We start from the raw sequence: 24517 nt of genomic DNA on the forward strand, positions 1-24517 counted from the left end.
ACGGTGAACACCCGACTTAATGAGTTTTTTCAAAACGGTTGGACACGTTACCTAGCCAAGGTAAGTGTAAAAATGCCGGGCATTTTTCTGGTCCGTATTTGGGAGCTATATCCGATTTTTTCAAAACCCTGGAGATGGAGCATTTTAATATCTGGTCTGGATAGCCATTTTTGGACAGAATCAAGTGGATATCATCCAATTCACGTGACAGTTTTTCCGGTGAACAAATGCGCAAGGCCCGATTGGCAAGAAATGAAATAAGGTTTAGTTTACGCCGCTTCGGGCAGAATGAATCCCAACGGATATAATGACCAGTGAAGGTAGGTTTTCTGTACACCGACGTTAAAAACGTTTGTCCTGATCTCTCTACTAAGACGTCTAAAAAGGGAAGGGCAGCATCAGTTTCCTTTTCCACGGTAAATTGTAGAGCTGGATGGAGACAGTTCAATTTTTCGAAGAAATTATCACACTCTCGCTCATTTTTAAAGGCAACAAAGGTGTCATCGACATATCTAAAATAGAGGAGAGGTTTTGCGACGTTTTCAAACAATTTCTTTTCATGGTATCCCACGAATATATCGGCCAAACTAGGTCCCAACGGTGAACCCATATATATTGCATATATGCATATATACATGTAAAAGTGCGAAACATTGTTACAAATTGTGGTATAATGCTTCACATTTTCCATAATAATTTTTATGAAAGCAGTATTGTTGACACTGGGCCGCCTATAGAGAAGTGTATCACAATCTGATATCGTTTATGCACATTCCAATCGGAGATCGAATTGTGACATATGTGTATTGGACGTGCTTAATATATTGTTTTAGAATTCCAAAATCGGGGCATCAAATTTGTCGTTCTCGCTTTACACCGTTATTTCAGTGAACTGTTTTCGATGTGCGTAATCGTTATATTTGGGGATATTCAGTGTATGTATAGCGTAGATAGCACTTCGGTGATGTCTCATTCCCGAATGAAAGACAATTTTTGCTGGGTAAATATGACAGAATCTGAACAAAACCTTCTTTGGTACCCCCAACCGTATTTAAATTCATTGTCGGTATGTTTTATTAAGAAACGCTGTATTTGGTGGGGGCTCCGGAGTATTGAGCGGTGCTGTGATTTTGTCTGTCGTCCACTGAGTCCCGATGGTCCTTTTCGAGGAAATGTGCTGTACGCCGTGCGTGGTATCGTCAGACCGTCTCATATAGAATCCGGAACCCTTATCGGCTTGATTTTGAGAATTCGACGCGTCATTAATGCGATTAATGTAGTATGATTTTCCTATTGAAGTAACAGATGCAGTCAAGTCTGACGCATAGGATCTTTCGGACCGAGTCTCTTCCGTTAGAGCGTCTACTTCGAGATTTCCTTCATTTTCTTCAAACAAGGCTTTATGAGCTTTTAACAACGAGCGCTTCATGGCACGAATCCTGCCTAGTTTTCTGTGACTCGCCGTGCCATCGTAAGGCTTCGGTGGGTAAGAGATATCGCCCAATAGTCCGCCGTCGCTAGTGCGAAGACCCACCAAGCCCGGCTGGCTCCATTCGTACGCATCGTTGGCGGCTTCAGCCGCCAGAGTGCGATGCCGCAGCGACAGAAGAACGCGCGACTGCCCGCTTTGCCTCATGGTCTTTTGGAAATTTACGTAGTTGGTGCTAGCCGGCGCCGGCCCGAGCGTGCCGTCTTTGCGGAAGACCATTTCCGGTCGCGAGTCCTCCGCCATTTCGAATGTAGAAACTTTCACGGCCGGATCTTTGCGATCGACGAAATCGGGATGGGTCGCGACTACGTTTCGTTGGATTACTCTTTCTACGTGGACGTTGGTGACGACCTTTTTTGGCTTTCTCAAGTTCGATTCGTTGAAACTTTGAAACGTAATTTTTGTGATTGGAGCTGGCATGAGGCTGTCCGTGTGACTGCAAACAGGAAAACATACATCGCACGTTTGTTTTAGGGAGTCATTTTAGAGCTGAAGGCAGCTAGGTTAGGGTTACCATATTTTTGGGATCCGGAAAAGAGGACACTTTTTACAAATTACAAAAGTGAGATTATTTATCGGACCAGGAAACTGCCGATTTTTAAAAAAATACCGGAAATCATGTTGTGTTGACTAAAAAAGGTCATCTTCCGGACTCGACTCCCGAATTACACACTTTTTACCGATACTGCTGTGGTGTTGACTAAAATAAAATAAAAAAAATAAAAAGGCAAGACTTGACTCCCGAATGACCCGCTCGTACGTCCAAATTACAGATTTCGCGTCATTCATGGCGTTTCTTAGTTCTGCCTGTCAATTACCCTGGCTGTCAGCATCGAAAATCATGTAGCATAAGGTTGGAATGAATTCATGGAACGACATTTATGCCAAGCATTGATCGTGCTTCACAATAGCCAGAAAGCGGTACGAAATAGTCACGGTCCAGAAATAGGAACGTATTTTGGACGGCGCGAAATCGGCACTATTTTCCATGTGGCCGCAAAAAAGATACATTCTGCATTTGAACTTTCAAAAGTCATTATAACTGGTATGACGTCATAATAGGCAGTACTCGATCACTCGTCTCGACTTGAAATTTAATGCTAGACTCGTAATCGCTAATCGTATAACTCGGCAGCTTCTCAATTTTGTCCAGTCCTATATATTAGTTGTGACTTGTGAGAAATTCTGAAAGCAGTGGTTCTCAACCTTTTTGTCTTCGCGGACCCCTTTTGGACCGTCATGGACCCCTGCGGACCCCCTCACCTTTTAGTGCAAATTTAGCTCAATTATCGTACAATCGTCATTTGTCTTGTGTAAATATTAGCTGTAGGCTAGCGATAAACACTAACAAAATTGCATTCTTGAAAATAACATCATAGTATTTATCAGTGTTGGGATGACTCGAGTCATGACTTGACTCGAGTCAGACTCGAGTCAACTTTTTCGTATGACTTGACTTGACTCGAGTCACTTTGCAAAAATGACTTGACTTGACTTGACTCGGCGCTTCAAAAATGCGAACTGACTCGTGACTCGGAGCAAATTTTACGAGTCAATTTCGAGTCATCAAGTAAACGGTATCGATTAAATCATTGAATTTTGTGAATGTTAGTATTATGTGCGATACGCCTGCAGTGTCACTCGCGAGAGTAACCAGTCATTCACTGATTGTACGTTTCACTGATCCTCTATTGTTACACCACAAATAAATTGACCACAAACGTAATGATCACAGCTTACGTTGTTAGTAGGAGGAGCAATAGATTAGCCTCATAACAACGTATCTCTGTTTCTTAGACGGCCCAGTGCTTAAATTCCACGGTGTTAGCCTTTACCGACCCTCTTGTATGATTTAAATCCAGCGAATATAATTTGTGCGTTTATTTTCTCACGGATGGGTATAGTTTATTGTACCATATCAATTTGTTAAACTTCTCGAGGCTTCGAGCCGATTGGTAACTCATGTATTTTATTTGCAGTTCTACGTGCGCGTGAGCGATACAACGCCTTCTTGCAGGCATATTTAACTTTATATTAGTTATTTGATTCAAGATAAATGGCCAATTATTCTGTCTTTCACACAGCTAGCAAAACGTAATGACTTATAATCGTCACTGATATTTCGAAAATTCAATTTGACTTGAAATATGACTTGACTCGTGACTCGACTTGACTTGACTTGACTTGACTCGAGTCACCTCCAAAAAACGAGTGACTTGACTTGACTCGAGTCACCTTCGAAAATCGATTGACTTGACTTGACTCGAGTCAAAATGTGCAATGACTCGAGATGACTCGTGACTCGAAGGTAGTGACTTGATCCCAACACTGGTATTTATGTGGGAATTGGGTGAACTTTTTATATATCATATTGAATCCCAAAACCGCATTTCTTCAAACATGCGGTCGTGTTGTTGTTTTAATTGTGTTTGTTGTCTACTATGGTCATGGTCTGGTCACCGACACCTATCCCAGGCCGATATTCCTTATTTTTGATTCCGTAACTGTCGGCTTTTAGCACGGCCCACTTCTAGGCTTTTGTAAGACACTGCCTACGCGGATGAGATGGCGAGGAGAAGCCTGGATAAACCTACAACATTTATGCAGGAATTCTGGAGTCGACCTCGGTCGGACTCGAACCCACAGCCCATTGGTGTTGTAGCTGCGAATTAAACCACTACGCTATCTCGCCACTCAGGGATTTCAAGTTTTCTAGATTTCTACTTTTAGAAATCCCTGCTCGCCACTGCGTGGTCGTTTTTTTAAACATCTGCGCCTTCGATTTGATATGAACAAGTTTCTTGAATCCATTTCCACAAAGAAAGGTGGTGACAAATATGATAATAACGCGCAACGCTTCTAACGACACTTTTGAGTATAATCGCAACAAATATGGCACCAAAGTTGAGAAACAGATATTTAATGAACATATAACGTCCAGCCTGGTAATTTTTATTTAGCAGCTCATCTTGAATTTATTATGGAATAGTGGTTGTGTGTATAACACAAGAAAATGGTTCTCTGCAAACATTTCGAAGTCATCGTGATTGACCTTTCTACTTCAACTTCTTATTTTTCCACAAAGTTCAAAAAAACATCTCCAAACAGCAATACGTTTGTATCAGTAGGCTATTTGCAATTTAAAAATGAAAATGAGTTTGCCCAGTAGGATATTTCATTTCAGACGGTCAGTCTGTTTATGTGAGTCCTGGAGTTTTACCAGTAATGAAGAGACACTGCCTCGTGATTTTCCTAATTTAAATAAATACAAATTAGGTTGAATAGAATATTCAAATTGAAATGAACCCGAATATTTTCGGCTGACACTCGTCAGGGGTAATCGTCAGCAACTATAGTAGAGAATTGGAAAGAACATTGTATATCAACAATCGTATCACAAAATATGAGGTCACCAGCGTGGACGTTTTAGTCGCAAAGCACAATACCAACAAATTTGAAACGTATGTCTTCAGGAAACTGACATTCACAGGCCAATATCTTCGTTGGAATTCATTTAGTCCTCGACGCAGAAAAATTAACCTCAAAAGCACCCTCATGCATAGAGCGTTGATGATATGTTCGGGTAACAAACTGAGTTTAGATTAGAATTCGACAACATCCGCAAAATCTTACTTGATAACTGTTACCCTGAACACGTCATCAACCGTGGCATAAAGAGGAAATTAACGCAATTCAACGCAGAAAAGTCAACAGAGCCCTCTGAACGAGCAATAAAAGATGTTTATATGCATCTACCTTGGATTAGTCCCATTTCCACCCACTTTGAGAAACAATTGATTTCTGCTAGCAGTAAGTGTTACGACACAGTCAAAACCAATGTAATTTTTACGACTAAATAACTGCTCCCTTCAACACGCAAAGACGTGATTCCTGCACTTCAACAAAGTAATGTAGTGTACGAATATAAGTGCCACTGGGATTGTGGCTACGTGGGAAGAACGTAGCGTTTGCAGGAACGCATAAACCAGTATTTCCCCTGATTTATCAGAACACGTGCACAGGCTCGGTGAAAAGCTTCCACTCAAGCTTGATGCTGAGCGATCAAAGGCCATTAATTCTGCAATCGGCAAACACCTGTTGGATAATCTGATTTGTGCGAATAATTATCGAGACGACAGATTTCGCGTCATTGGGAGGGGCCGTTCACACTTCCAGCAGTTGCTAGTTGCTGACGATTACCCCTGACGAGTGCAGCCGAAAATATTCTGGTTTATTTCAATATGAATATACGATTCAATTGTATACTTCCATTTGTGTGCCTTGGAGTCGACTTTTATCAAAACACACCAGCCGAAACTCTGTCAACAGAAGGAGTTCGTGTACCACCTGGGAATAGTGCATTGAACGCTCTTTCATTCGAAATTTCATGCTGGTGACCTCGTATTTTGTAATACGATTGTTGATATACAATGTTCTTTCCAATTCTCTACTAGTTGCTGACGATTACCCCTGACGAGTGTCAGCCGAAAATATTCGGGTTCATTTCAATATGAATATACTATTCAATTTCATATTGAAGTTCTGTACCTCCGAGAAGCTCTACAAATTAGGTTATCAACCATTTAAAGGTCTCGCGGACCCCCTGAAAATGCTTCGCGGACCCCGGACCACCGGTTAAGAACCAATAACGTACCTCAATCGCCGTTGATTATTATCTCCTTCGTAATCATCGTACTGATCACCATTATTGCTTTCTTGCATCATTGTATTTTCGGAATTGTCGATTTGATCACTTGGCGGCGCAGGAGTCGAGCGACGCTTCCTCCGTTTCAATTTTTTGGTTGGCCTTTTCTTCTTCGGAAGAGAGAACTTGACCAACGGCATCCGTTTTTGCTTGTCTTCAAAATCTGGCTGAGCTTGATGCTCGCGTTCGTCGGCTTCCTTTATTCTGGCGATGTCATGAGCGGATGCGTAAGCCGGTATGTCTTCCGGCATTGGATTCGTGACTGTAATCCGAATCGGCGGCAGTGGGGCTATGCGGTTTGTCGGATTCGAATCACCTTTCGTAGAGAATATCGCCAATGATTTATTGTCTTCGTTTTCCGTGAGAAACGTTTGCGACGATATTTTATCGACAAATTTCCGGTCCCGCGAACCAAGTCTCTTGCGGAGTTTGTGTAAGAAGGGCAGATTTCGCGACGCCTGTGGTGGTACACTCATGCTCATTTCGCCATTATTGCCAGTTGACATACTCTTGCCTGTGCAGGTTACAGTTTTATTTGAATGACGTTTAATTGCGATTAGTTGACCGTGATTGCCGTACCTTTCAAAGTGCTAATACCGACGGCATCCTTTCGGCGTGCTGGAGGTGAATGGTTTCTCGCAGCCTCGTACTGCCTTTGATTTTGATGAGCTTCATATTGAATCCTTTGAGGAGCTACAGCGACTATTTTCCTGAAGCAATATACAAGGCAACGTGACGAAAAAAATTGGATGTGAAAAGGCCGAATTATATACCGATTTAAGGGGCTCTCGCCCTTAGTGCGTACAATGCTCAGTTGTATGAGCGTATATTTTTACATTTAATCGGTGAATACGATATTTCTATATCAGTCAGTATTATCAATGGCGAGCAACCGTCAGTAGCAGCCGTGCTCTATACTGCCCTCTATGTATGACATTTACGGTAGTGAGTGACGTCTCGTGGTTTCATTTCCTCTTTTGAAGGAATAGGCGCATTAATAAATTCTCTAGAGCAGTTGCTGGATCGTGAATAGTCAGCTAAATAAGTTGGCTTTTTACATTTTCTACCTCCTAACAGTCTATGCTTTATTATAAATTACTTCATGAGTTATACGCCTATTCACAGTTTACACAAATACCTCCGACACCTTCCTATCTTGTTATTGTATCGCAGTCTTGTGGTGTTTTGAAATGATGAAATTTTAATAATAAACTGAACTGTACACAACACACCCGACTCATACAGTTAAGTCGAGTGTCACGCACGCCACGCACGTATCGCAATTCGCTAGATCCAATTCACACATTTACGGTTCTCGATTATACGAAATCTCCGAACGGTAGCCTTTCGACCAGTGATGAGCATCGGACTGATTCGGATAAGGCTCGGACCGGATTTTGCACAATTTAGAGACAGTCAGATCGGAATCAAATTTGATTGCTGATTATGTTTCGGATATTTTCGGATAGTTGTAACTTTTGCTTCGGATGTTTTTGGATAGTTCTTAACCAGACGTGAGTATTGATTTCAATTCAAAAGAAAAGATAGTCCGCTCGACAACCAAACACGGGAAGTAAACACGTTATGATAGGACTGTTAGCACTCTAAAATTGTTCTGTCAGAGGTCGAAGCAAATATATATCGGATAACCTTAACATGAGCTTTATAAATACTACTCTGCTCATATGTATAATTAGGATTCTTCGAAAAAGTTATTCGATTCGGATTTTGGGATTCTGGACGGCATTATTCGGATTCGCGTGGATATTTGGTTGGGAATGTTTGGAGATTCGGACGAATAGTTCCTCAGAGAGTCGAGCTGTCGGACGGATTCGGATTCTCAAAAATCAATATCCGCTCATCACTGCTTGCGACGGCGAACCGGGCGTATGTTCACACAGTCCCGGCTGTTCAACCGAGGTGGCAGACGATTTATTTCCAACGGCACAACCATACTCCATTACGGCTTCCTATGTCTTCTTTTCACCATTACTAGACAATACATATAAAAATTTGAGTTGACGGGTATTTCTACTTTTTCGAAGTACTCAAGTAGTTTTTGCCTACTTACTAAAAGTAGCTGTTTTCAGACAACTTCCACTTCAGTTTTCAGGTTAAACTACTTACTTTTTACACTTTGGATTTTGTAAAGTAAAAAGTAGTTGGGTATATGCTTGCATCACTTTTATGAGTGAAATTGTCGTGACAGGAGGGTGAATAAGCCGCTGTGTCATGGTACATCAATCAATTATAATGTATTTTCGAAAGTTGAACCTATTTGTATAGTGTCATTGCTTATTTTGCCTGTCGCGAAGATTCTGCAAAAGCATAAGTAGCCACCTCTCATTAACCACAAAAAATATCCGGCCCATCTATCAAATCTACTTTTTGAAACAACTTTTCAGATATCCATTTTTCACTGGTAGTAATTTTGATGTCTTTAAATTTATATTTCTACATCAAATTGAGCATACATTTACGGCATCACTTCTATTTCTACTTTAGTAGCAACGCTGAGTACTCTGACCACCTCTGATAAAAGTCAGGAATCCATAATCATGCCACTAAAGCCTGTGTGCCTTTACAAACGCCAAATTAAATTTCCAGATCCACCAAATCATGTGCCAAAAGGCCCATGTATGATGAATCAGGCTACGAGTAGTAGCAGCGAAGAGATTTACATACCCTCCAAGTCTCTCGTCCTCGTCACGAGAAGATCGCAAATTTTGTGCCTCAAAATTATCGATATATCGGTAACTTCTGTTGAAAAAAAAAGGAAATTGAGACGGAAAGTTTCTCAAGAATAAAAGTCACAAACTTGCTTTATACTGATGGAATCGTCATATTCTTTTGTTGAAAACATGCCCCCTTTCAATTTTCGACTTGGTGCTCTACGCATGGGGCCTTTGCGATTCAAAATGAGATCAATGTATTTCTGTAACAGGATAAGGATTATAGTGTCAACGATTAGGAATAGCAGCTAATTCTATTAAAATGGTAATCAACCTGAGTTGGCACTCCTTTGTTCGGGTGAAGCTCGGTGTACCTTGGCCTGAGCATTGGTAACTGCATCATATCGCTATGATCTCTATGCGCTTGACGGATAATTCTGTATAAATGATCGAGTAATTGATTGTGTAACGACATAGAGAGGAAATTGAATCTGTAATACTCACTGACTAATATCGTATTTATCCGCAAGGGTTTTGTTGTTGAAAATGTAATCTTGCGCTTGCAGTCGAAACGGATCAACAGCAGGGCCATTTGCGTGCCTTCGCCGCTGAGCAATAAATCTGTGAGGTAATTCTGAATAAAGAGAACCTCGTCAGCGTAGCGGCGAGATAGCGTGGTGGTATCACCCACAGCTGCAACATTACTTGGTTGGGGGTTCAAATCCGACCGAGGTCGACTCGAGGGTTCCTACCAAGGTTTTGGAGGGTTATCTAGACTCCTCCTCGCCATCTCATCCGCGTGACTGGATTATCATAAAAAGCCTAGAAAGGGGCCGTGCTAAAAGTCGGGAGATACGGAAGAAAAAAATTGGCCTGGTTTAAATGACCGTACTAGTCGACAAGTAGGCTACTATGAATACCACAAAATAACAAACACACTTCATCAGTGTGGAAGTATAAGATTGGTGCCATAATTATTATCATCAGAAGCGATGAAATTATTAGGCAGCATTATTACTCAAGTAGACGTAGTGCCAATTATTTCTACTCAATTACAAGTAGTAGTTGAAGTAACGATTTATAAGAATAAAACTGCAAACGACTTCACGTAAAAGTAGAAAATGAAAAGTCCGAGAAGTACTGAGGTAATTAGTTGTTAAAAGTAGATTTGGTAGAGGTGTCGCATACTTTTAGCGGTGAATGAGAAGTGAGCTGCTTTCGAAATTGAAAAAAAAATTACTGATGATTAGGGCGATTTTTTTTTGACATGTCAATAAAAGTCACAATTTTGTCAAATTTGACAAAATTGTTGCGTTAGGTCAAAAACAAAAATGTCAAAATTGTTTACAAAGTCAAAATTTTTTTGCAACTTGCGTTTCGTTTGTATCGTAGATGTTTGCACTGTGGGTGAACTTATTATTGATATTTTAGAGCTTGTAGCACAATTTATCGGCCTACCGTCACAGACGGCCACATTGTCTGCTCATTGTGAATCATAAACGGCCAAATGAAACGAATAGGTTGGCATGGTGCTGTGCTCTAAGTACCGAAATATCCTAACTCAGTGGTTCCCAGCGTGGGCGATTTGGCGGTCTAGGGGGCGAAAATAACGAAGGGGGCGATAGGGGGGCGAAAACGGACGAAAGGGGCGATAGGGGGCGAAAAAAACGAAGGGGGCGATAGGGGGGCGGTGGCGCGTTAAAACGGCTATTTTGGAGTCGGGACCGTAACTGCCGCACCCCAAACCTTCCAATTGGGGGTGGGGGGCCCGAACTCGAAGGTGACCCAAAATTATTTCGTGAATTAACATAAATCATGGTGTAATTTTTTAGAAATTCATGCAACTTTTCAAAAATTTTTCGCGCTGGGCGCGATTTAATAATTTCATATATCTTGATTTTGGGGTACCCGTCACCCAACAAAAATACGAATGATTTATGGAAATGGGAGACTTCGGCGTCGGCCATTACTGGGCCACGACGCACCAAGACATATGAGGTTAGAGGCCATGTAACATGCGACTCCGAGAAGTGTGCCAGAACGATCAGCAGCGATAAGACCTTGGCCGAAAAGGAATGCCCTTGTACTGACCGAAAACTTCGATACATATATATATGTTTAATTGTCCATAGGGACCTCAATGGCTGGCGTCTAATGTTTATGTCCTTGCGACCTTAACCCTACAAGACAAATGCCATCCCGCAAGGAAAAAATTATTTGCCAGCAAAGAAATACCAATTTGAAATCATGTGCGTCTTTTAGTTTGGTACGTTTTGACGATTTCCATATCTTCTGACATAGCAGATATAGGAGGTCACGAATAGAGCATCATGTAACGAAGTCAATATAGCAACGATCTCGCCCGAAGATGTTTAATTATTATTTAGGGGTCCTACCTTTTCCAACACACACCACGCTCAGCTCTACCGGAAAATCTGATTACGTGAGCAGAAAGAGGATATAAAATTGATAGCAATATATATGCAATTCCCGATCATATTGACCGATTCAAACATGAATTATATAAATTTGTCGCGCTTCGCGCATTTAGGCGAAATACGGTGATTACCACCAAACAGTACATGAAGTAGGGTATAGCCGATATGTAGCGACAAAAAGCCCACTGGCTGAGGGGGGTTTGGTTTATCACCCTACGGGGCCAAAGACCAACGTTTTGGGGGCCTGACGAAGTGCTGTTTTTAGGTTCCCAATATTTGGGGGGCGATGATCGGTGTGGACCTTCAAAAGGGGGCGATGAGTCGAAAAAGGTTGGGAACCACTGACCTAACTGAAGCAATCTGCGTGGGCAATGGGCCTTGGTTTTTATATCAACAAGCGCATGATGAAAAATTGTGATGTAGAAAAAATTGTCAGAATGAAGTAACACGTCGTGTCACCAGCCGTTAACTGTACACGCAACTTCAGTGTTGGCAGCCAACAACTGCTACTGTTTCTTTCTCCATTCTTGGCAAGCTATACTTAGTAAGGACAGACACTTTCTAACCAAGAATGTAGGAAAGTATCTTTCGTTGTACTACAACAAATTTTAATTAGTTCTCTCATAATGCGTGATGTAACTACTGGAATTCTTCATAGGTCCAGATTAAGTTAAAATGAAGTTTTTTCATGTAAAAATTTGTGAGTTTTCAAGTCAAAAAAGTTTGCTCAGGCCTAACTACTTCGTATTGACGGACAGTTCCAAACAGATGTGTAGATAAGTAGTACAATGCTAAGATTTTGTGGGAAAACACCTAATTTACATACGTGAGGTCAAAATTTGGTCAAAATTAAGTTTATGACTGCAACATGCCGTTACATTGAACTTAGCAATAGTTGTTTTATATACTAGACAACATGGTTATACCTGTTCTCGAGGGCAGAACTGTGGCACCTCCCCGCAACCTCTGAGATATTCTCTGCTGGAGGCGAAGTCGGTTCTGTGACAAGAATGTGATGAAACTTTAAATTGTTGGAGATCTCTTTTCGCTATGCCAAACGTGGATTTCGACATATGCACAGAGAAGCTGGGACCAATCAGCGCCACTTCATTAAAGCTTCCCCACAATAAACAATTAAACATATTATACTATGTTCGGCAGAGTATCAAATCCAAGGCTCGAGGGTAAGTTTGAGTGGTCTCTAATGCAGATTGACGCTTGCGAGTTCATGTGTTAATGCATAAAAAGGTTTATCATTGTGACCCACAACTGCCGGTTTTAAAATAATGAGACCCTTTCTAACTATGGCAAAAACGAGCGGCGAGATAGTGTATAGTGGTATGATCCACGGATGCAACACCAATGGGTTGCGGGTTCGAGTCCGACCGAGGTCGACTGCAGAATTCCTGTCGGCTCCTCCTCGCCACCTAATCCGCGAAAGCGGTATTATAAAAAATTGTAGAAGTAGGCCGTGCTGCAAGTCGGCAGATATGGTGTGAATGACCATTGTAGTCGACAAACACCATGAATAACACAAACAAACATCTATGACAAAACAATTCTAGTGAAATTAATGCCATGGTAGTGAGGTTGTGATTCTTGCTATTTTCTTTTTTTTAGCTTTTTTCTTCATAAGCTTGTGGGTAGCCTGATTCTTGGATGAACGAGTTAAACGGGTTTCGTAATATTTAACACATCAAGAATGTTATATGTTCAAACTGAGCCACGAGCAAACATGCATTAATAAAATGCAACATTAGGGCTCCTTGAAAATATATATGATACATTTGTTGATACAGTCAACGTAACGTTTAGAGATTACATTTTCTTTCTATGTTAGATCTGTAAGCTCCTCTGTCTCATCGAAGACAGTCGTATGCTTATGTAAGTGTAACCCTTGATGTAAATAGATCTGCATGCACAGTATATAGCCCTTTCCCCTGCTTTGGGGTCGACTGAGTTAAGATTTGCTGTATATAATTTCATATGCCGTATCGCGAATTATTCCCGTAGGAGCAATACAATTCCGTAAAATGATAGAGCGGCGCGAAACTATTTGGCGCCAGACATTCCGGCACCAATGTTTCACGACACTTCGGCGCCATATCGATATCTAATTTCGACCAATATATGTAATGACAAGGAGTGTGGCGCCAGAGCGACCGACGGCGATTAAACCTTGCCGCTCTCATGTTGACCGAAACCTTGGATCTCAAAATCACATGGCGCCGAAAGGAATCCACGGAATAATCCTTTCCCCGACATAAACACAGTGTCTCCATATAATTCCAAAACTGCGAAGTGTAGCAGGTACTAGATACAGCAGGGGTGGCCAACCTTTTCAGCCAAAGGGCCACATTCGATTGACGAACTCTTGCGCGGGCCACTAGCCGCGCGAAGTGCGAAAATGTTTCGAAGTTCATAGGTCAATAATATCGTCTCTTGACTGTATTGCGGGCCTGCTGTATATTGCTGGGCTCAGTTTGCAAGGACTGGACTATTCGTCGCCTGAACATATAGATATCGAAAGCTTCGACCAACATGGGTCAATCGTTTTGTGCCTAGGTTGCTGAACGACACTTTGTCTCGTAATCGCGAATATAGCTAGACGCAATCTGATGCATTAGGAGCTCTTTCATTTTCACAAAGGGGTAACAATATTAAAAGCAAGAAATCAAGTGACGACATGCTGGCGAAGCGTGTAGAACATTTTTACTTTTGATAAATCTATCGCAAATTATTTTGCTTTATTGTAGTGTACGAAGATCTACCAAAATGTGACCGGTTCATGGATCTGCCAATGCGTCGGAACTGATATTTTAGTCATCACATCTCAAGTGTTGCGGCCAGACTAATCAAATTTTTGGTTGGCCTTGCAAGTTCACAATCTGTGCAATCCATTTTTGATAATATTAATAATTTCGGAAATTACCTCGCGGGCCACTCAAAACCTTCTCGCGGACCACAGGTTGACGGCCCTGATATACGTTATATACCTGTCGACGTGATACGGAATAAAGTATCTTACTGTGTGGGATTTCCACCGAAAAGACGGTCCTTGGAAATCAGAATCGTATTGAATATCGCTGATATTTTTTAAAAGGGCGTTCTAAGTTTGACTGCGAACGTACTCACACCCAGGGCCGTAACTGCCGCACCCAAAACCCCCCAATTGGGGGGGGGGGCGAGCTCGAAGGGGGACCAAAATTATTTTGTGAATTAGCATAAATTGCAGAGTATTTTTTGAAGATTTTGGCAACTTTTTCAAAAATGTGTCGCGCTATGCGCGATTTCAAGTTGCCAAATATATTTATTATTGGGAACTCTTCCCCCAATAAAAAATACGCAACATTTATAAAAATGGGCATATCGGCGTTGGTCATTACCGCGCCACGACGCACCAAGACATATAAAGTTTTAGGCCATGTAATATGCGACTCCAAGAAGTGTTCCAGAACGATCGGCAGCTAGAAAACCTTGGCCGAAAGGGACTGCCCTTATGCTCATGCTGACCGAAAACTTCATTATATACTATATAGCCTATACAAAATACATATAGGTTTAATTGTCCATAGGCGCCGAAATGACTGGCACCGAATGTTCCTGTCTTTGCAATCTGAACCTCACAAAACAAATACCATCCCGCAGGGAAAAATTATATGGCAGTGAAGAAATGCCAATTTGAAATCGTGTGAACTTTAAGTTTAGTACGTTTGGGCGATTCTTTATTTTTTGATATAGCAGACAGGAGGTCACGAAATAACATCATGTAACGAAGTCATACCAACGGGTCCGCCCGCCCGAAGATGTTCAATTATTATTTACGGGCTCTACAGTTTCGAAGACACCTCACTCAGCTATACCGGTAAATCTGAGTAGCGAGGACAATAAATTCATAGCAATATATATGCAATTCCCGATCTTATTGACCGATTTATCATGAATCATCGAAAATGTTCGCGCCTCGCGCTGGCTCACGTAACGGTACCACTATGATTTCGTGGCAAAAGCGAACAACGTGATGGGGGATGGTTTATCACCTTATGGAAGCCCATGAATCATTTTTGTGGGTGGGGGGGGGGTGGCTGACGACGTGCTGTTTCGTTCCTGCCAACGGGTATACACCCGGAGATGTTAAATTATTGTTGAAGGTCCCTACCTTTCCGAACACACCTCACTCCGCTCTACCGGTAAATCAGATTACGTGAGCAGAGAGAGGGTAAAATTAATAGCAATATATATGCAATTCTCGATCATATTGACCGATTCAGTCATGAATTATAGAAATTTCTCGCGCTTCAGGCCAGAAAAGCTGACTCACAGAACGACACACAATGTATATGGCAAGTATAGCTGGGAAACAGTGTAGAGCCCGAGGGGGTCTGGGGAGCGAAGACCCCAGAAGTTAGGCTTATCACCCTATGGGAGCCCAAGACCAACGTTTTTTGGGGGGTACTGACAAAGTGCTATTACGGCCCTGCTCATACCATGTCATATTGACAAGTCGAGGTGTCGGTCAATGCTGTATACAATATAGGATTCCTAATAGTGGAGCAAAATTGTCTATCGAAGCATCTGGGCAACAATGGTCGGATACGAATGTCGTCTTCCTTCCAGTTGTACACCATGACCTGAACTGCATCAATTCCATGTGTACATGGAGAGGAACTATAGCTCTACAAATTTTGCTCGCGAGTGAGTGAATGCGACTTCGAGAGTCAATCTGGAAAGCAATCCAATATATAGGTCCTATTGAATAGGACATCCGCGTGCATGGTGCATTAGCCTACATCTCAATTATTGTGACGATTTCCCTTAACTAGCTTGTCAAAGAGCCAAGAAATTGAGAAAGAATATGCGATATAATTTTACGGAGGCCATCATCTTGCAAAATTTCAATCACTATGAGATAAGAGCTCCGCAACTTTACCAACGTTTGGTGCTTACTGCTTATACACAGAAAGACGAGAAATAAGTTACAACACTGTGCTCTAAAAGCTGCTATGCTACGCAACTTCAAATACTCAGGTATCGGACTCTTTGTTCTCATGTCCGGGTAGAACAACAATTACAACAAACTTGTAAGCAGCTTACACCGCGCTTATCATCACCAACTATCTGTATATTCACGTAATTCTTTCTTACCTCTTCTATCAAGCTTGCCATATTATCACATACCCTCTATGTCGTAAAACGTCTTGCCGGCATGAATTGAATAAAATATTTCTTGACACGGACAGGTCGAGATCCCGCTCTTTTGCGAGTTCTTCTGTTTCGGCGCTGCATTGTTCTCGGTAAGAAGGTGGGAAGACAATAGAGATTACAAGCGCTAAATAATGGTTTGTATATTTTGAATCGTCAATCACACATGGAAGGATATGATTGCCACAAAGTATAATGTTTCATTTAAAAAATCATTACGCCTCAAAGAGAAATCTGACACTTCCTAATGGAAAGAAGATATATCAGGCTCGTGTTTGCTGCCATATTGATGTTTATGCCCTAGAGATCGGCACTACATCATGTTGTACATAAAACTTCGTGTGTCCGGTCATTCATGGACCACGAAAGCGGCATGCGTATTTAGCCCGTCGTGATATATGGGAAGCTAAACTACGAATTTTACCGGCTATCCGCATATATCTTGATATCGACGTATAGCAGTAACATGTGGTTAGGATGACAGAACTGGTCAAAGTATTCTTTGATGGTATTCAAGTACAAGAAGAATGATGCTGTAAATGTCTAGTAAACTACAGGTACCAATTGTCAAGATGTACCAAAACGGTGTAACGTAACATTTGATAAGTGGTGTGGCCCAACCCTGAAAAACTTGAAGGAAGTAGATTGAAACGACGTGACTTCTGTTATAGTCCAGCGCCAATGATCGCATTCAAAATTGTACAAATTATAATAGCGATTAACACCGAATGGATAATGATGGCCCGAATTGGCGTGATTTTGGAAATGCTATTCCATTTAGTTTAGTCTGGTACTTTTGGACGACTTCAATATCTTATGAGTATATAGCAGACGGGACGCTACGACATTAGAGCACACAGCAAAGCAATAATAAAAACGGGTACGCCCCGAGGATGTTATAATTTTTCATTACGAGCCACAGATTTGCGATGGCACCACCCCAATCACCCCCCCTCTGACGGTAAATCTGATCACGTGAGATGAGAGAGGTTTCCAAATGAATAGTAATAATACATGTAATTCTCAATATTATTGACGAAATTGCGTCATTGATATGAAATTTGTTCGCGCTAGGTGCGACTAGACAACAAATACACACTAACACTCCACCGGGTAGCGGTGAAAAGGTCGTGTGCTAACTAGATAGGGGAAGCCCCTCAGAAGTTTTGCTGTTCATCATGGGGGCCCTAAGACCAACGTATTTTTAAGTGGTTGAAGAAGTGCTGTTTCGGTCCTCCGCGCAAGTAGACTAGACCTACTTTCGCACTCTTGCTTGAGTATATATTGTAAGTAACCGCAAATTAGGCCAGTGGTCCGTATCCGAGAACTTACAGTGCGGTGTTGCTGTGCTATGACCTAAAGTTTACTTATAACAGCCTTATTTGTGTGAACGCTGCGAAATTACAATTTTTAGTGATGAGCTCCCATGGCTACCTAATCGTTGACATAGCTTTAGTCAGCCTATTTCCAACGCCGAAAACGCAAAGTACCTCAGGATTGTACTGGATACAACATGCCCTGGAAGAGTCATATGTACATTCGATTATAAAGAGGCACAGCGCCCTTAATATGACATGGTATTAAATTAAAGTTGAAGGCGTGAAAAACATTTTTGCAGTATCTATGTTGCTCGGAAAGCCTCCGCATTCGAACTGCAGCTAAAAGATTTTTACGAAAGGTACCGACCAATTTAGCAATGTCTGTGGTATCAAGGTCACGTGCCATCGATTCTTAACGTTTTGCAAAGTTTTTGGCGCGTATCTCTTCACTGTTGCACTTTCTCGACGTAATCAAGGCAGAGCAGGAATTTTAGATAGATCTCATCCGATATTGTGAAGGAACTCTCCTCATTTTGTCGTTTTGTCTTTCCAGGTTGTCTTCTATTTCTTTTCTTTCAGTGTGCAGTGCATCCCTCCTCTTTACTTCGCCTAGGCCCTAGGCCACGGTTTGTGTTTCATTTAAGACTTCTCCAAGTCGTTTAGGCCCCTTCCTATCTTTTCATTATATCGCAATCTTTTGGTGTATTGATTGGATAAAAATTTTATAATAAACTGAACTGAACTGAACTGTGTCTTTCGAATATTCGTGGTTTAACGTTAACAACGACCAAAAAGGGTTGACTTCGAATGGCTACACAAACTTCACACACAAATATACCCGGCTGAACGTCGTCCGTTGATCCCCGGTACCGGACGCCTACTTACCCTAACTCAGGGGTTCTCAACCGGGGTCTATAGGTTCGCTGTGAACTCGAGTAGGCTATACCACGTCACGTAACATCATAATAATATAATTGTACAACACCGCGGGACCCAAATATAATTTCTAGTTCCATCAGGAATGATTTACCCTGTCACTGCGGCGGAATGGAAGCTCATTAAAACATTCCATTCCGTTTTCGGGGCAAGCACTTTGCGGTGACGGAGGCGTACCATTATCTTATTTACAGCCATAATTGTGGGGGGGTAGCGTAGTGGTGACGATAAGCGGCCGCTACCCAGGCGGCTCGGGTTCGATTCCGCGTCGGGCTCCTCTTTTCCCGTCCCGAATCTTACGGCGACAAAAAAGCCTAGAAAAAGACCCGATGAAAGAACGCACCTGACAAGGAATGGTAAGTGCAAGAAATAACAGTGTGTTAGATAAATGGTTTAAAAAAGGTATTTTCTTTCAAAGGTTGCGTAAATACTTTCGAAAAAACATGTAGTAGCCTATACAAACGATTTGAACCCAATATAGACGACGTATATGATATGGGGTGGCTGGAACCCTCGAATCGTCGTCGCTTCGACAGTAATAGCATGTCGATTGTGGATATAGATCATTGGTACCGACCGGCTATTCTGATAATAATGACTGCCGACCGTGAAAATGCTGGTCGTTGAAGACATTTTTGGTCTGTTTATGACAGTGGTCGGAACCCTTTTTCGTCGAAGGAGCCATATTTACCCTACATTTTCAATTGTCAATGTCAATCCACTTTGGCGTCACAATTGATGATTCGTGACGTCATGGATGAATATAGAACAATAAAAGTCATGTTTTAAACAAGGGCAATGCTTGAAACATGTTCGTTTTAAATTGATTTTTGTTATAAATGTAACCGTAATTATATCTCAAGCAAATTGATGAGAAACTATAAAATTTTCGACTGGTATTCTATAGGTCAGGGGTGGGCAATTATTTTCTTACGCGGGCCAAATGAGAAGTAGAAAATACGTTGGCGGGCCGAGTGAAAAATTTTAGCTATATTCTCCAGCGTATTTTAATATTTATTTTTTATTTTTATATATTTCTATATCACATTGTTAATAAATGCTGCTGAGTGAATGTGTTGATGTTAGGTAAGGAGAAAGTGGCTGTTGATCATGATTCAGAACAATGTTAAACACGATACGTTTTCAACTCTTTTTAGAACCCTATCCCCGTTCTTCTATTAAGACACTAAAACAGTGGTTCTCAAACTTTTTTTTAGACACGCCCCCAGTTATGATAGTGAAAAATTTCGCGCCCACCCCCCTGTCATGATATCACAACGTATTAAAAAGAGTAACCAGCATGCTAGCAACCCCGACGGATAGTTTGATGGCATGGAAGGTTATGGTTGTTGATGAGAGATTTCTGTAATATCAAAATCGGACAATATACAGAGCAATAAACTATAAGCTGGGGTTAAATCGCATTTATCTTCAGCTTCGCGCCTTTCTTCAGATGCATTCACGCCCATCAGTTCGAGAACCACTGCACTGAAATGTATATGGGATAGTACAAAGCTTGTCTTGGTTGCTGCATTCCGAAGAGTGTGCAGCTCAAATAGCCTTGATGTTTAGCGAAGTTTTTTTAAATTCACCCTCCCCTGACCGAGTGTTTCGTGCTCGTTGTCGAATTTTACACTTTTGCAGCTAAATTTCCGTGGGTTGACTAAAAAAAAGGTCAATTCTCCGACTTGACTCCAACATAGCCGTTTTAACGCGTCATCGCCCCCCTATCGCCCCCTTCGCTATTTTCGCCCCCTGTCACCCCCTTTGTCCATTTTCGCCCCCCTATCGCCCCCTTTGTCCATTTTCGCCCCCCTATCGCCCCCTTCGTCATTTTCGCCCCCCTAGACCGCCAAATCGCCCCCTGGGGGGCGATATCGCCCACGTTGGGAACCACTGCTCTATACCTTCTTTGAATTTCAGCTTTCCGCTGTCTCTTTTCGACATGTCCGTTCATCCTTTATGGGTGATAGATAGCCTACAATGAGTCATGTAGTAATCGCGAGCACTGATTGACTTGTTTTTCGAATTAGGGATTTGGAAACACCTCACGTAACAATTTGAAACACGTAGCCCACCCGTACAATGCGTAATGTGACAATGGCAACAAAGAAGGTTTGACCTAAATTGAAATAGTGATTTCTTGTGAATATAATTGTTACTCTTACTTTGCCACATTGCCTTTATTTTGAATCTGGATTACGCATGCGAGGTACGTATATAGGCAGCGTAATCGTGGCATATGAATGAACAGGCTTCAAAGTAAACGAATTTCCTGTTTAGTTGATACAGCCTATGGTTTTAGTCCATGCCTCAACATTCAAAAAGCAGGTTTAATTTTATGAATTCCAAGTACATTTCGCGGGCCGCACAGAATGGCTTCGCGGGCCGCATTTGGCCCGCGAGCCGCACTTTGCCCAGGCCTGCTATAAGTATATTTTAGTTCACTGATTGTGTTCTTTTTTTGCAGTCAACGCCATGCACAGAGTGGTGATAGGAAGTTGCAATTCACGAAATTTCGATCGAAGACGCTAATTACTTCAAACTTATTCGATTTCAAAGATCGTTCACAGTGTAGAAGGGTCGCCCAACGCGTTTTTAAAACTTTTCAAAAATAAAACGCTGTGCTCTCTCTCTAACATGTGCGACGGGCATGTGGTTACCACAAAAGAAATAGTATTTTAGTAAAGAAATACAAATACAACAAAAAAATATCATGATCATCACTTCCATTCCATTTGAACTATGAGCCGCGCACGACACCCTACAACACTTTTCAGCGACTAAAGAATCGATATTGCTGGGGTTAATTAGCTACCGGACTTGGACGACTGGAAAATTTTTACAGGTTTTTATCAAATTATAGAATTAAAATTCGAGCTACAAAGTTTTTTTCTAAATTGGATTAGAATTAGAGCTACAATTTTTTTTGTTCCAAATTAAGTAAGAATTAGAATAACTGAATTCGCAAAAATTCCAAATGCGCAAGAAATAGAGCAAAATCAGAGGTGTTTAGTAACGAAGTACTTCTACTTTTTCGAAGTACTCAAGTAGTTTTTCTTCATTTACTTACTCAAGTAGATAGAATCTTCGCTACTTCTACTTCGTAATAGTTAGTGATCTACGTACTTACTTTTCGCTATTTTAAGTTTGTCAAGTAGAAGTAGTGTAACCCTCCAATTAGAAAGAGAAACTGGGGAATTCGTGGTTGTAACTTTCAATTTTAGGAAAATTTAAATCAAACCCAGAATTTCCGGCGCCCTTCACATCAAGTAGATTTAAAGTTACAAATACGTTTTTACGAAAGTGAATATTATTTAGGTTGCACGTTGCATTGCATCGCATTGACGCCCATATGACATATTTAATCACAGTAAATATGGCCCATCATAACATTTGAAACCATACCGTTTCGCAATCTAGCATTCATCCATCGTATCGTAATCTATAGCAGCCCATGGCGTGTCCTATTCTGGAAAAGCGGGCTCTGATCTGTTTTTAGCGGACCACTGTTAAAACTGTTTCGACAAAAGACATAAAATACATTTTCCGCTTTTCTGATGTAGTTTTGTTCGATTCACAGTATCATTACGTAGAGTTTTAAGTAGTTTCAGCTCTTTTGTCGGTCGAAAGCTCATGCGGTCGGAAATTTATACCTTCTGGGATGCATCAATATACGTTGTACATGAAGCTCTCTGCACCTTCCGCGTATCTGAATTTGCAGCTTTTGAAAGTCTATGCGAACGTATTATGACCGTTTTCAAAACTACTTACTTACTAGAGTAGATTTAAAGTCAGTAAATTCTACTTCAAGTCGTTTTAGGAAGAAGTACTTCTACTGGTACTTGAGTAGATTTTTGCGTCGCAACTTCTACTTCTACATGAGTAGCTTTCTTGACTACTTTGACCACCTCTGAGCAAAATACAAGTTCAGTTCACATCAAACCAGAGCTCATTCCCATAAGCATGTCTGTGCCCCAAGCTGTGAGAGTATGCCTATTATATTCGTCACAGTAACTACTATGACTGTACGGTGTAAGACTGTAAGCAATGCGATGGCGGCTTGGAACTGGTTTTCCCTGCGGGAGAGTGATATTTTTGTTAACTTGCTGCGGACAAAAGTGGCATTTTCAGAAGAACAATTAATTAGATTAGAATTGAAGAATTAGCGCTTACAAACATAAAAAAAATAGATTAAAATTAGAACTAGAGCATAAAAACATTTTACGAAGTAGATTAGAACTGAATTACTGGCATTTCGCTCTAATTTAGTCTAATTACTAATTAGAAAACTAGAATTATGTATAGTTGTCCAAGTCCGCACGATAGGCCTACTTGCTGGAAGACTATCTCCCCGTAAGGCTTGATCTTGTGGGAAAGCTCCAAGTCTTTTTATAAGCGTATCGGTCTTAGCGGCGTCTGAGCCATTGCACGTCAAGACGGTAGGCCCATTCATATCAGCCAGTTCTTCCTCCGTGGAATGTTATTGTCATCACGGAAGCTGTAGGCCTATGTGTTAGTGAGGTTTGAGGAATAGTGATGTTGAGCAAAGGAGAATAGCTTATCTTGAATAACAACAAAATATCTTTGAACTGAAATCAACTTCAGCCTTTCGAAATGCTTTACCAAGTGCTTTTACGAAATCTCCTGTCAGGTCACGGGCTGCAAACCATGACCTTGCGGGCCGCGTGTTGATGACCCTACTGCAAGTACATCGTCGGTTTGCGAAGTCGGTTGCGCATTGTTTCAGTACGCTTTGACTGTCAGATTGTAAGCCAACAATCAGTGAGGCAGTGTCATCTGTACCTTACCTATGGTAATTGTTTCTCTGCGCCGTCATTGTTCGTAGCAAAGCCGAAATTTACATTCCTTGGCGATTTTGAGGGATACTGGTGCTATGACATTATTAACATTTCTATTTTCGGAATCAGTGCGGCAATATAGCACTCGAGTAATACCAGTAATTATAAATTACGGCCCGTTTATCACGAATTGGGCTATCACATGTGAGGCTTGACTCCTCTGTGCCTCGTGTCTTCTTTCACGCTGTATTTTTGAAGAACTAGGCAAATTGCGTGTCACTCATTCATGAACAAAAAGGATATTTAAAAACAATATTTTCTTTCAAATTTCACTGGCTACGTGATAAAATTATTATGTTGGCTAAAACATCGCTGCGTGCCAAATTTGACTCAATTCCAACCACTAGAAGCGAAGTTATTGCGGTAGAAAAATTTGGACTTTAATAAAATAGTATTTCCGGTGGCTAACTCTTCAATTATTATAAAATCATGGAATTACAAATATTTCTACTGCAATACCTTCGCTTCTAGTGGTTGGAATTTAGCCGAATTAGGTGTGCATCATCTCTTACTGACAGCCTAACAATTTTACGCGGTAGACAGTGAAATTTGAAATATTATTATTTTACCTAATAAAATTCATAATGAATATAATAAACTTCCTACTGCAAGAACGTCGCTTCTACTGGTTGGAATGGAGCCAAATGTGGCGTGCAGTGTTGTTTTAGGCAACCTAACAATTTTATCACATAGCCATTGAAATCTGAAGAAAAAGTTTTTTTTTGAACAGCCCTAATGAATACCGATTAAAAATATAATACTAATATCATTGACGGTATTCACAATCATCGTCTGCCTCACTTGCCTCTCCTGACCGCTCACCGGTACATGGTCTAAACTAGGCTATGATTACAGACACCGCATTCTACATATTCAATATACGTCATTGCAAAA

The 24517-nt window shown here is 41.2% G+C and overlaps 1 protein-coding gene across 1 annotated transcript; it reads right to left on the reverse strand.

Annotated features, from left to right (window-relative positions):
* Positions 1 to 1056: 1056 nt before the first annotated feature.
* On the reverse strand, positions 1057 to 16605 carry LOC145455597 (uncharacterized). The gene is made up of 9 exons (XM_080333574.1): positions 16450 to 16605; positions 12231 to 12303; positions 9371 to 9500; positions 9201 to 9303; positions 9017 to 9129; positions 8880 to 8954; positions 6774 to 6904; positions 6144 to 6708; positions 1057 to 1925 (listed from the first exon to the last, which is right to left on the reverse strand). Exons 1-9 carry the CDS (start codon positions 16468 to 16470, stop codon positions 1058 to 1060), a joined length of 2079 nt encoding a protein of 692 aa, XP_080189700.1. The 5' UTR covers positions 16471 to 16605; the 3' UTR covers position 1057.
* Positions 16606 to 24517: the final 7912 nt, after the last annotated feature.

This window comes from Botryllus schlosseri, chromosome 14 (assembly GCF_051294905.1).
Source record: "Botryllus schlosseri isolate E-star chromosome 14, Bs_hap1, whole genome shotgun sequence".
NCBI lineage: Eukaryota > Metazoa > Chordata > Ascidiacea > Stolidobranchia > Styelidae > Botryllus > Botryllus schlosseri.

What these genes read in the sequence shown, in the direction of transcription:
- LOC145455597 (XM_080333574.1), bottom strand. Translation starts at nt 16,470, where the DNA reads ATGGCAAGCTTGATAGAAGAG. An exon ending in AGTTCTGCCCTCGAGAACAG is followed by an intron (nt 9,501 to 12,230) that starts GTATAACCATGT and finishes CTCTTTATTCAG; the next exon opens with AATTACCTCACAGATTTATT. An exon ending in AATAATCAACGGCGATTGAG is followed by an intron (nt 1,926 to 6,143) that starts GTACGTTATTGG and finishes TCCTGTTTGCAG; the next exon opens with TCACACGGACAGCCTCATGC.